Consider the following 12720-nt stretch of genomic DNA (forward strand, 5'->3'; position numbering starts at 1 on the left):
ATATCAGGGGCTACTAGATTCTTCAGGTCCCTAGTCAAACAAGCGCTCCTGCCTGGTTAACTTTACTCTGTCGTGATTTCAACATCCACGTAAACTCCAGTGTTTTTGGCTGCGGTAAATGTACAGTAGTCACAGTAAGTAGGATGAAACTGAAATGGTATCACTTTTTCCACGTTTTCAGCCTTGTCACATTCAAATCTTCTCCCATCACAAACATCGGTTACATTTTCCGGTTCTAGTTCGCAAGAATGAAACCATGTATTGTAAATGACGGAATTATTAGAAAATATTTTACAATTTTTAGGCAACTCAGCATCATAATGTTCGAAAACTGCGAGCTTTACAAGCGTCTGTTGCTTAAATAGTCATTTATAAGACATAGGATAAAAAGTTGAAAAGTCTAGTTTTCGTGTGAAGTGTTGATCCGAGGCGAAGCCGAGGTTATCAATCACACGAGAGTGATGTCAAATTCAGCTTCGGTGCTTGACAATGCGTTACCTAAACCAATTCTCTTGTTTTCCCTAGGTGTGAAATATGCCACTTTCGACTCTAGGGAAAACAGAAGCATGTAAACGTTATATGAATCTCGGTGGAAAGTGCTTTATTAGGCACACTATGCACATTGTGAGACTTGGCTTTACCCTAGCGTGGAATGTATGAATAGGTTTGTTCCAAGTAACTGTAAACACGAACTTTGACAACCCGAAGAACGACAATTTCATCCATAGCAACGTCGCTTACGTGATATTTCATACAAATTGACCAATGTCGCCTACGCGATTTACACAGAGGTATTATTGAGGTTATGGTTATATGGATGAAATTTGACAATTCATATGGCCTTGGAACAAACCTATATGAAGGAATTTGACATCTCGTATCCAGATGAGTAAAAGAATCCGACGTGTATCGTACGGCGGTTCACTTTACGAGCGAGGGAAAGACTTTTCCGCACACATTCCCTCCCTAGTAAAGTAAAAGTTTCGTTTTCGTGTGTCTATTGACTTCGGTTTCGCCTCGGATCAACAAAATGCACGCAAAAAATCGAAGTGTCGAATCGGAAATTCTGCCGCAACGAAAGGAGGAGAAACTTCTTGAATGAAAGTTTGTTGTAAAGGATATCTGTCACTGCTAACAAACTTGTGACATAAGTGTAGGGACATAAGATCATATATTAGAAAGAGCCCATCACATTTGTTTGTCTATTATCAAGGTCCACTTTTCAATATTTTAGTCGAAGAGGAGTACGTTATATCGTATATAGCGCCACAATTTGAACTGTGTTAAACCATATGGATTTGACAGCCACAGTTTTTTGTCGATATGTCAAAAATCTCACACATGTAGAAAAATGGCTAAAAGTGAACATTTTGTTATTGTTTTTGTGGTGAGACCATCCGCCGATATTATTCAAATTCATTTAATTCGAATTTTCATTAGTTGAAGTGATGAATTCACTTAAATTATTCGGTGCATGTGGAGCAACGTCTAATTCTGTTATAAAGAGATATGCATTCAGCCAAAAAGACCGTATTTTATTGTTACATAAAGATATCAAATCATTGTACGGTCCCATAATTAATACGAAAAAACCGAAACGTTCAAAAAAACTATCTGGACCGCCAGTTAAACATGAGACTGTTTCCACATCTGCTACATCACCCGATGGTGTTGCATTGAAAAATCCTGAAACTAATTACAGCTCGGAAATGTATTGGATCATTGGCAATCGGTGGAATGAAATCTTTAGGAAAGGTGACGCTAAAGTTGGAAACGTTTCACGAACATTCAAATACGAAAAGATTGAGAATGTTTCTTCGAATATCGATACACAGACGTCAGAAGTTAAATCGGCAAAACCAAAGAAATCGATCGATTTAGAAATCGTAGACACCAGCGCTCCACCAATAATTCAGAAACCGATACCACTGTCGAATGAAGAATTGAAGAATGTCCTAAACTGTCCACTACAATCAGATGTTTTGTCAACACCTCCCAGTGATATAAGGGCTCCTGAACTTCGAACACTGCCTTCGGTTGGAAGAGTTCTTCAGTACACAATGTCAGAAGCAGCTAGAAGTGCACTATTGAATTGGAAACTGACTAAAATTAGAGAATTGGGCGAACAAGGTTTCGCCGAATTGCAGAAGGGTGAGCACAATTGACGTTGAATGAGATCGTCCTCTTCAAACGAATTCCCATTTTAGCAAACTTAAGTTCTGGACTTATATTTCACTCGTCACTTCAGCAATACTTCCTTACCAGCGAGATTCCAACAGGTTTGTTCCTTCGAAATTCCGGCAATGCGAGAACCAAACGGTAATTAATTCATGTTCAGATTCATCACCGGCCTTCAAATTATGGGAAAGTGTTAGAGGCGTCCTGGACACTTTTACAGCTATGCCAGTGTCCGTCGAGAAAACCGTTCACCATCCAATCCTCAAATACAAGGGCATATGCGACTGTGTATCAGAAGTTGAGTAAGACCGAACACCCGTGTACATTGAATTAAATCACTGAACTGAATCTCCCTGTTCACAGCAATCAATTGACAATTATTGAGTGGAAAAAATCCGGACGCTCGAAGCCGACGCTAGGTATGAAGTCATGTTCATTGTTTCTAGAACTTACAGTAATTCATCTTTCGCTTAGATGCAACATATGACGCTCCGTTACAGCTGTGCGCCTATCTCGGTGCAATTAACTGTACACCTGAGTTTCAAGGACGCATTCGACAAGGCATGGTTGTTATCGCCTACGAGAATGGAAAGCAGGCAGATGTGTACAAAATGGACGAAGTCATGTTGAGAAATTATTGGCGCGTATGGTTGAAACGTTTACATGAATATTGGATCCGTACTAGAGATGATACGCTGCCGGAACCTATTTAAAGTGATGATTTGAATACATTTCGTATTCAGTTAGTTGAAATTCTATCGTTTTACTGCGCTCGTTTGACATCTAGATTTGAAATATAAATGTCGATTTATAGGTTGGCAATTTGAGCTCCTGGTATCCTTCCAACTAAGAGGAAGGATGTTTCATATAGTAATTGTCTTTCGAACACGCTAATGTTCACTTTCTTACGTCGCCGACAGGTGACACGGCTGGGACTACAAAAAATGGTTACAAATTGGAGGTGATGAATCTGTCACCTGTCATACAAAGATCATATTAAGTAAATCTTTGTCTTAGTCCTTTTCACCAGTTAACACGCAGTCTAACTTCTACTTAATTCTTGAAAATATGTAATATTCAACGGGAGTCTGTTAATTTGTTGTATATTCCCGAGAACAGACGACGGGCATAGAAAATCCTTTGTCAGTTAAAAGAAAATCCTTCAAAATTGTGCGAAAGAAAACCTGAAAAATCGTAGAAAATCCTAAAAAAGCTGAGGAAAATCAAAGAAAAAGAAGAAAATCCGTGAAAATTGAAAAAAAAATCTTTGAAAAACTATCCAGAATCAGTAGAAAATCCTTGGAAAACGATAGCTTGAAAATCCTATAAAATCCTTTCTTTGAAAATCCTTTGTCAACGAAATCGTATGAGAGTCGTGAGTCGTGAAAGCAAAGTCTGAATTCACAGTCAGACTGAAATGAAATGTTTTCAATTTTAGCGCATATATTCCGGATTCTTTACAATTTTCCTGTGTACCACCATTAAATCGAGACACTTTTGGGTCTTTGGGGGAACCCTTACTCCACGAGTGAGACCGTTTTAGTGAACAACATTTCTGCATTCCGATTTCTATAACCACTGCAGAGTAAAATAAACCAGACAGGAGCTGTTGATTTGAATAGGTAACTGAATTATCTAGTAGCTCACTTATGTCAGTGTTTATTTGAGTTCATTTTCATTTAGTGTATAAGGTCCCTTATTTGACGTTTCAAAAACGAACTACTCCTGCCTGGTTTATTTTACTCTGCCGCGCTATAAAGAACACATTATTGAATCATTGAAACACTTCTAACAATTCTAACAATAAAACATGGTGAGTTGGACGTAGATTTGACATAGAGACAGGGCCGGATTAGCATTTACAGCGCCCTGGGCAACGAGCCTTGCAGCGCCGCATGAAAAATTTATTAAAGAAATTGTTTCGGAAACAATGTTTCCTACATTGTCAACCAAATCAAATAAAATGTTTTCAACATTTGCTCAAAAATATTATTTTCTAAGTAATGTGTAGTTAGAAACGGCGAGCGAGGCGAGGTGGCAAGCTTATGATAACATATAACCATATATGAATGAGAGATATATGATATAACCAGAGTTTTCGTGATTAATTCGCAAAACTTTCCCACAAACAAAAATCAAGTAAAGTTATAAAAAGGTTTCGCTCGTATTTTTCGGGATTTTAAGTTTGAAGTTTGTAGAATGAATCCGAAACAATTTTTTCTTGAAATTCTTCTTGAAGAACAAATCAAATCAAACAAATTTATTTAGTAAATAGCTATTTTCAAATACAAAGTTCCATAATCACAGACATTGAAAAATGAACACTACATTTCAAATTTACATCACAATTCTATAGTTTCATTCAGGTGTTCTTTCAATTTACACTCGAATATCCTCTCATTATTCTCACTTTTCACTTCCCTTGGAAGATCGTTAGAACATGAACGCGTTGTGAGGAAAAACCAAGAAAAAAACGTGAATTTTTGACACAATATTTGTGATACTGTTACAGTTTCATTATATTGCGAGATTTACTCTACTTGGTAAGGCAACGCACTGCGTGCGTTGGGTAAGGTCACGATTCGGAAAAAACGACTTGCGTTGAAGCAATTTCAAGGATCTAGGACTCGGGATCCCAAAAGTATTGAAGTTTAGGGCACTCTAGAATGATCCTTTGTCTTCACTCTGAAAGTGTTAGATCTTGAAATTTAGGTAATTGGCCTTGGATTTCGACAAAAAAAATCGCGAATATATGCCATGAATGTTGGAATTTCACGGATTCCAATCCGGACTACTAATAAAACGACATGTTTACACTTTGACCGTTTATTAGTGAGTGAAGTGTTCTACGAACAGAACACTGTATTTATACCCTAAGGCTACGTCTACTACGTTAACATTCATTCAATTAGGTTACTATTCTCTATTGTGTTTGTCCAGTGATTCACTTGATGAGTATATTAATTGTATAACTCCAACACTCCCACTCAATTCATATAACTCATAGATGAATTTGAATTCCAAAAAACTCCCACTGAATCAGATAATGCAATTGTTTGTTTGTACTGCGAGCGAGTGACCATTGAACCGATTCCACCATTGATTTGACATTCGACCAATATGCTTCACCAAACACTAACCATTGAAAACAGTTCGACCAATTCAAAAAACGACGCTTCAATTGCATTTCTCCCACTCAATTGGAGCATTACGTATACCAATTCTTATTCTTTGAACGATTTACCATCGACCATTCTTTGCTTCTTTTCACCATTGATACAACCATCGACCATTGAAACGATGTATAATCGACCATCGAACCGATTTGCCATCGAAACGAGTTACCACCGACCATTGAAAACGATTTGACCATCGACCATCGACATTTAAACGATTTGCCATCGACTTTTGGTACTTCCGAACTTGCCATTCGTCCTTGCCAATCGACCTTGTCGTTGACCTTCGATACTGCCGTTCAACTTTCCCAATCGACCTTGTCGTCTGCCCTTCACTTGAACATTCATCAATTGTGATGCAGCGACTTTCCTTTATGTCCGATTGCAACTAATCCGTAGTTGCCACGAATAGCATTTAGCTATTTCCATGACTAAAATCCGTAGTCATCACGACCATCGTGTGTCATCTTGACCATCGTGCGTCATCTTGACCATTGTGTGTCATCTTGACCATCATGTGTCATCTTGACCATCGTGTGTCATCTTGACCACCCTCGGCATCTTGACCACTGTTGCTATCTTGACCATCGTTGTCATCTTGACCACTGTTGCCATCTTGACCACCGTTATCATCTTGACCACTGTTGCCATCTTTCTTTTTTTTTTTTTTTTTGATGCTGAACCGTTTGTGAGATTGTATTGCTCACCCAGTATTACGCCTACCGACCGTCATCGAAGTGACCATTTGTCATCTGCCATGACTTGGTATTGCTCACCCAGTATTACGCCTACCGACCGTCATCGAAGTGACCATTTGTCATCTGCCATGACTCGACCAATTTTGTCGTCTGCCATTGACTTGACCATCGACCATCATCGACGCGACCATCTGCCATGTGACTACCTCCTCAGACGAAACGATGCCATACCAACCGCCATACTTGGAGTTTACCGTCACCACTTTGTGACTACCTCCTCAGACGAAACGATGCCATACCAACCGCCATACTTGGAGTTACCGCCACCACTTTGTGACCACCTCCTCAGACGAAACGATGCCATACCAACCGCCATACTTGGAGTTACCGCCACCACTGCCATAGCGCGAATCAGCGCCGAAACTTTCCGCAGAACACACAATCACAATTTAATCATACAGCGAGTGTTATTGACACCCCTTCCAGTACAAACTGGCGCTGCAGATTAATTGCCACAGTTCAATGTGTCTGGGCCCCATAACCTGTTGGAATTTCACGGATTCCAATCCGGACTACTAATAAAACGACATGTTTACACTTTGACCGTTTATTAGTGAGTGAAGTGTTCTACGAACAGAACACTGTATTTATACCCTAAGGCTACGTCTACTACGTTAACATTCATTCAATTAGGTTACTATTCTCTATTGTGTTTGTCCAGTGATTCACTTGATGAGTATGTTAATTGTATAACTCCAACAATGAACAATTTTCAATGGGCGGAAACGGATTTGTTCTGCAGCTTTTCCAGCTGCTTTATTTGTTCCAAACTCCCGTTGTCCGGCGATCATGAGCAGGTTTCAGCTCATGAGGAATTTACAAAATTCCTCATGAGCTAAAAGCTTTCCATCATCCGACTATCACCGGCGGCTGACGAACATGAAGCAATGGAATGGGTACTGAAAATTATTTATAGTGTCTTCAGCCAGAAGCCTCAAAGTTCAACTTTTCTATAGCAGGACCATCATAAAAACGCTTTAAATAACCAAATACGAACAGCCTTGGGTTAGTCGATGTGCGTGTATTATTCAAAAATATCAAGTTAGATGTGTATATGCATTTCTTGTAGCTCACATTTACCCCAAGAATGTAATGTGCAGACGCAAGCGAAGCGAGCGCGAATTTTTTTTAATCGACGTTGATTTGTGCATGACTTATGTTGAACGTGAAATGATTACACTGTCGAAAAAATTTAATTTCTCAGCGCCTCTATTTTCCCAGCGCCCTGGGCGTGAAGAAGTGAAAGTTCAGTGACGGAAATCATGTTTGTTGTCCCGCGGCCAGAAAATGCGTCATTACTGTCTCGTTCAAAACCGGTTTTTGCATTTTCTGCTCGTAAGGCAACAAAGTACCGTTACCGTACTGTCTTGCTGGGATTTTTTTTAGACGTGTAGGATGCATTCCTCGCCTTCGTTTCGAAATACTTACAATCTTCCCACTCGTTAGCCAAAAATGTGCCAGCAAGGCGGTAATGCACTATTTCTTCCAGTTACTATTTTGGACACGCAAAAAATCCATTTTTTTTAAAAATCTAATCAGGGAAACGGAGTAGAAGAGCAATAACCCTGGTGAAAATAAAATTCTCAAAGGTTCGAAATACGTAGTCTCACGTCTCAAAAATCAGTTCTTTTGTTCCCGGAAATATTTTCACTCGGTACTGCTTTGCACACGAAAAAAAATCCAGTTTCGTATCTAAGCCGACTTCGGAGTCAGTAAATCTAGTAAATCACAACAAATCTTTTTTAATGGCACTGTATCTCATTTCCAAGCATCTTGTCCAAGAGTAAAATAAAATTCATTCATTAACATAAAAAGACTCGAATTGACCCAGCTGATGCATATTTCATTAAAACGTTTTTTTTTTGCTTTGACGATTTACCATGATTTATTAGATTTCACTGTGATTTACTAGAGATTTGCTGGAGTCCCCGCTAAAAGCGATAAAAGCGTATTAATACTTAAGAGATGGTTCTTTCAGTTAGAACGATAGATTCGATTCATCACCAGATGACATTCGCTGTATTTTTTATTTCCGGCGGGACTTATGTAATTGTTCGACTAGTGGTATTGTAGTCATTGCCTTGTGTAGTGGAAGTCTGAAACATAGTCCTTCAATAGAGTGTCATCGTGACTATTGGAGCTCACGAATCGAAAATTTAAAAAACCAAAAATCAATTTTAACAAAATTATAATTGAAAAATTCTAAAAAAAAAATTATAAAAAATAAAAAATTATTAGAAATGGGATAGCGATCAACTCATACAACACTAGACTGGGCATTTAGCGTTTATAATAATTTCAGTTTTTGTATATTTTTAACGATTATTGAAGCAAATAATGAAACACAATCAATCTACGAACAACAAGAATTTCAAAAACATGTTCCATGCTAAATGGCTAAATGGCTTCGTAATTGTCGTCATTTGCATGGGCGGCCGAACCGGATAAAAAGTCTTCTAAATTGTCATCCTTGGATTTGTGTTTCTTTTTCTTCTCTTTTCGTGGTTCTTTCGTTGACCTGTCCTTTTTCTCTTTCTTTTTCTTGCTCTTGTGTCTCTTTTCGCTCTGAAATTTCAGCAAAAATTTGACACACTGTCCAACAGACCATAATTTTTCTTGTTTAAAAAAAAAAGTTCAAACTGACCTTATCATCATCCACCATCTTATCCATCGGTTCCGGGCCTGTAACCGAACTGGAATTATCTTCAACACCTTCGGGCGATCGTCGCCGATCAGCCGTCCCATTCATCCAACTATCAAACTCATCATTCGATCCAGCACTGTCGGCTATTTTCATAACCGTGGGAACGTCGATCTCATCGCTCGATATGGAACTTTGTCGTCGTTCGCCGAATAAATTCATTTTTATTTGTTGCACAGACTCTTGTGCTGATAATTTCGATTTGTTTTTAGCTAACGGATTTACTTTCACCTGCTCAACAGATGATTGTGGCTTCACATTGGAAAATGATTGTTCGGCGCTGGGTTCGTCGTTGAAATTTGCCACCAGTGGATTGCCATTTTCATTGTCACTGAGGTATTTCGAGACAACGAAACGAAATGTTAGAAATGTGTCTAGGAGCAAGTCCCGTTCGAAATTACCTGTCGGAATCCACATCCTCATTCTTAACTAATTGACTATTCGATTGACTCGGTAGATCGTCGAGGAAACTTTTATCTAAAACACCTCCGTCTGGACAAAACTCTTCCACGCTGGCCACCTTCGCCTCGACAATATTATTGCCATGTACGGGTATTGCATCACTCACTTCAATTTTGTTGAATATGGAAGCTATGAAGCCGCCGGCGGAGGAGACACCATCAGACGATAGGGATGATTTTAAACGGTTGTTGGGCAATGTGCTGTTATTTTGACCGGGTACAACTATTGGTTGTCCACCGCCAACGATTATGCTTTTCATCGGTCTGTATTCGGGCACCGTTGAATTTGATTGTATCGATGATGTGCTGGCAGAGTGGACCATTTGTGGAACCAACGTTTTTGGATTGGAATCGGCGATCTGTCTTCGTCGATTGCTTAGATTGTCGATAAATTTGTCATAATCTGCTGCTTCGGATTTCTGCGAACAGAATTCAAGGTAATTCAAGGAAAAATTCCATTTTACAACTTTTGCAACTGCTCCGGGCGACAGTCACGAGCTTATAATGAAAACGAACCACTCACCAAGTATTCTTGTAGTTCCACACCACACACTTCTGTTTCACGTTGATTCCTTTGCAACAGTGACAGCAGAGTGTCTTTCTGCAGACTAAGAAATGGGAGACCCAGAAATTTATGCAGCAAACGCAAGCCAAAGCCATTTCTCATTGAACTTTCACCATACATTACTTGTGCGGGTCGACTGTTAACATGAAATCGTAATGTTGACACCAATCGTTTAAGTGATGCATCGAAAACTTACTTCGGAAAACTTTCAATCAGTCCAACAACCTGACCAGGCGTTACGACACGATGATGACCCATATCACAGTGATTGCCTAATATAAGAACTGGAATGTCTTGGGGAACTTTCGACAATTCACGACAAACGTACTCAAAGGTCCACGCTTTCGTCTGGTCGAACATCATCACAACACCATGCGTACACTTGTAGACATCGAGAAATTCTGCGTCCAATGCTGGTATTTCTTGCAAATTGGGTCCGGTGCTGAGCTTCAAACCACTTTGCCTTGCTCTAGCCTTACCGCGATCGACCACATCCCACACTTCAACCTTCACAATGTCTTCCGTTGCTTTGAACGACCATTGTATTGAAGCCACTTGAATCTCTTCGGTGGGCGTGTATGTTTCAATGAAACCTTTCCCCTGAAGTCGTTCAAGCAAACAGCTTTTACCCACATTTCTATCGCCTTTGACAATGATTTTCACTGTAATGTAAAGGCGGCTAAGTTAAAACAGAACCAAAAATGATTGCGTTGAGAAACACCCACTGTTGTACTGAACTCCTTTGGAGAATTTCTTCTGCAAAGATTCAGACATCGGAGTACCAGCGGGTGTTGATGTCGAAGGCGCTTCAGCCTTAGACGTCAACTTCTTGAGAGCCGAAAACATTTTCCTTTTTTGTTTATACTCTACCGCGTTAGAAGCACACACCAAATTTAAATCAGTTTATCCGAACAGTGACGATATTTTGTCATTATCGAACGTTGAACATTTAATGCAATAACAATTCAACAGAATGGCCACGCATTCATCATTCTTTTCTACCGCAGATCGAATCTATTGTAAAGAGATGAGAAAGGAAAGGAAAAAAAAAGAAGAACTCGATAAACAGCTGGTAAAATTTCTTTTTTCGTGTGTGTCGTCACGGAGAGTGCGTGTATGTGGTGTATGTGTCAGAATGTTGGTCAGGATGTCAAAAAGTCTCGACGGCGGCTTATCGTTAAAAGAAAAGTGAACTTAGGACATAGGTATGTTCCATCGTAACTGTATAGGTGTTCTTCAAAGGCCATACGTTTGATTCAAATAACTGTAAACAAGAATTTTCACTGGCCGAAAGAAGATGATCTCATCCATAGGGATCTGTTTTCATATAAATATTGATAAGGTTATGTCTCTATGGATGAAATTTGACAGTAATTTGACAATTCGTATAAGTTTGTTCAAGGCAGCTCTCTAGCAATATCACACCAATTGTTTACAAAATTAGGAGGCCAAAATTCGTACAGTGTCCGACTGTAAATTTCTTACACTGTATTCATACACTTCTAAAATAATGAAATTTACAAGCGGACACTGTACGATTTTTGGCCTCCTAATATTGCAAACAATTGGTGTGATATTGTTATGCTCAAAACAAACGAGGCATTGAAAACGTGTTTTGGTCCTAGTTTTCATTGACAGATGCAGCAGTCGCGATTTTGAATAGAAAAAGTTCTAACTTCATTTGACAGTTTCGAAAATTTCGTCATGAAAAATAGGACCAAAACACGTTTTCAATGCCTCGTTTGTTTTGAGCATTAGAGAGCTGCCTTGGTGTGTTCCATCGTACGGTAAAAACGATGTTTGACAGCCCAAAAATAACCGACCGTCATCCACAGAAGCAAACATAACCGCAACTTAAACAAATTTTTTCGTTAAAACTTCAAACTGAGGTTGTATTGGCTTCTCTGTGGTGACGATTGACATATTGAACGACCTTGGAACAGACCTATGGCCTTCGAACAAATTTTAACACGAATTGTTAAATTTCATCCATGGAGACATAACCTTATCAACATTTGTATGTAAAATCGTGTAGGTTATGTCGAAGTCACTGTTGATGAAATCGTTGCTTTACTTGTCAAAGTTCGGGTTTACAGTTATTTGAAATAAACATATAAAACTGATTTATGACAAGTTTGAAAACAAGCAAGTGAGGATGGTGAGGATTCACATAGCCATAACCTCAAAGATTTTATGAACATTTCATCAACAACAACTTTTTTGTTATGTCTCTGTGAATGACTTTTTGACAGCTAAAATTACAGAAGAATCTTTTTTTAAATCCTTATATTCTCCTTATATTTTATTTATAAGGAACAATTAGTTTCATTCGGGCGGTAGCTCATATTAAATGTCAAATTGCATACAAAGACTCGTATCAAAAAAACCCGATAGGATAATGTATGTTTAAACAAATGAAGTAAGAAATTTTGAATTAATTTTGTATTTGAAAATACGTGGATCCTAGACTGTATTCAGCAGAATGTATGTTAAAATTAATTCAATAAATGTAGCGTTCCCGTCTTCCTCCATGAGACTCGATTTCGCCTCATCTATTCATATGGTCAATTTCACTAATATAGTTTGAAGAAATGCCACACGTTGACGTGAGTTTGTTTATATGAAATCGCTATGTCCTCCGCTCCATACAAAGTTTGACATTCGACCATACCTTGTGTTGACGTTCATTGGTGTTGACGTTCATTGGAAAAGACGAGAAGGAGACGATTGCTTCATGGATCGGCGAGTTATGATTCACTTCAGGTTATACTCTTCAATGAGTGTATAGAAGAGAAACGGGCAAGACAGGTTTAGTCCCAAACACACCGTTCTTTCAGAACCTTGGTTCAGACATTTGATTTTTTTTCAACAAGAAGTTCGT

General features: G+C 38.8%; 2 protein-coding genes and 1 long non-coding RNA gene across 3 annotated transcripts; 1 reads left to right on the forward strand and 2 right to left on the reverse strand.

The window, feature by feature from the left end:
• Positions 1 to 1372: 1372 nt before the first annotated feature.
• On the forward strand, positions 1373 to 2987 carry LOC119072975 (mitochondrial genome maintenance exonuclease 1-like). Its single transcript, XM_037178291.1, has 5 exons — positions 1373 to 2151; positions 2208 to 2279; positions 2339 to 2480; positions 2542 to 2597; positions 2653 to 2987. Exons 1-5 carry the CDS (start codon positions 1449 to 1451, stop codon positions 2889 to 2891), a joined length of 1212 nt encoding a protein of 403 aa, XP_037034186.1. The 5' UTR covers positions 1373 to 1448; the 3' UTR covers positions 2892 to 2987.
• A 2001-nt stretch (positions 2988 to 4988) lies between these two features.
• LOC119072980 lies at positions 4989 to 7090 on the reverse strand. The gene is made up of 2 exons (XR_005086969.1): positions 6327 to 7090; positions 4989 to 6258 (listed from the first exon to the last, which is right to left on the reverse strand). It is a non-coding gene; the product is annotated as an uncharacterized LOC119072980 (long non-coding RNA).
• Positions 7091 to 8283: 1193 nt separating this feature from the next.
• LOC119072978 (rab-like protein 6) lies at positions 8284 to 10955 on the reverse strand. Its single transcript, XM_037178296.1, has 6 exons — positions 10565 to 10955; positions 10036 to 10501; positions 9798 to 9975; positions 9215 to 9693; positions 8757 to 9144; positions 8284 to 8677 (listed from the first exon to the last, which is right to left on the reverse strand). The coding sequence occupies exons 1-6, from the start codon at positions 10683 to 10685 to the stop codon at positions 8510 to 8512; spliced, it is 1800 nt and encodes a 599-aa protein (XP_037034191.1). The 5' UTR covers positions 10686 to 10955; the 3' UTR covers positions 8284 to 8509.
• Between the last annotated feature and the right edge of the window lie 1765 nt (positions 10956 to 12720).

The sequence above is a fragment of the Bradysia coprophila genome, assembly GCF_014529535.1.
Source record: "Bradysia coprophila strain Holo2 chromosome IV unlocalized genomic scaffold, BU_Bcop_v1 contig_84, whole genome shotgun sequence".
In the NCBI taxonomy this organism is placed as follows: Eukaryota; Metazoa; Arthropoda; class Insecta; order Diptera; family Sciaridae; genus Bradysia; species Bradysia coprophila.

Excerpts from the sequence above, each read along its gene's own strand:
- LOC119072978 (XM_037178296.1), bottom strand. The coding sequence starts at position 10,685 with ATGTTTTCGGCTCTCAAGAAGTTGACGTCTAAGGCTGAAGCGCCTTCG. Across the intron at positions 10,502-10,564 it reads CAAAGGAGTTCAGTACAACA|TGAAAATCATTGTCAAAGGC; the intron begins GTGGGTGTTTCT and ends TTTACATTACAG. Across the intron at positions 9,145-9,214 it reads GAGGATGTGGATTCCGACAG|TGACAATGAAAATGGCAATC; the intron begins GTAATTTCGAAC and ends GAAATACCTCAG.
- LOC119072975 (XM_037178291.1), top strand. The coding sequence starts at position 1,449 with ATGAATTCACTTAAATTATTCGGTGCATGTGGAGCAACGTCTAATTCT. Across the intron at positions 2,152-2,207 it reads TTTCGCCGAATTGCAGAAGG|CAAACTTAAGTTCTGGACTT; the intron begins GTGAGCACAATT and ends TTCCCATTTTAG. Across the intron at positions 2,481-2,541 it reads GACTGTGTATCAGAAGTTGA|CAATCAATTGACAATTATTG; the intron begins GTAAGACCGAAC and ends CCCTGTTCACAG.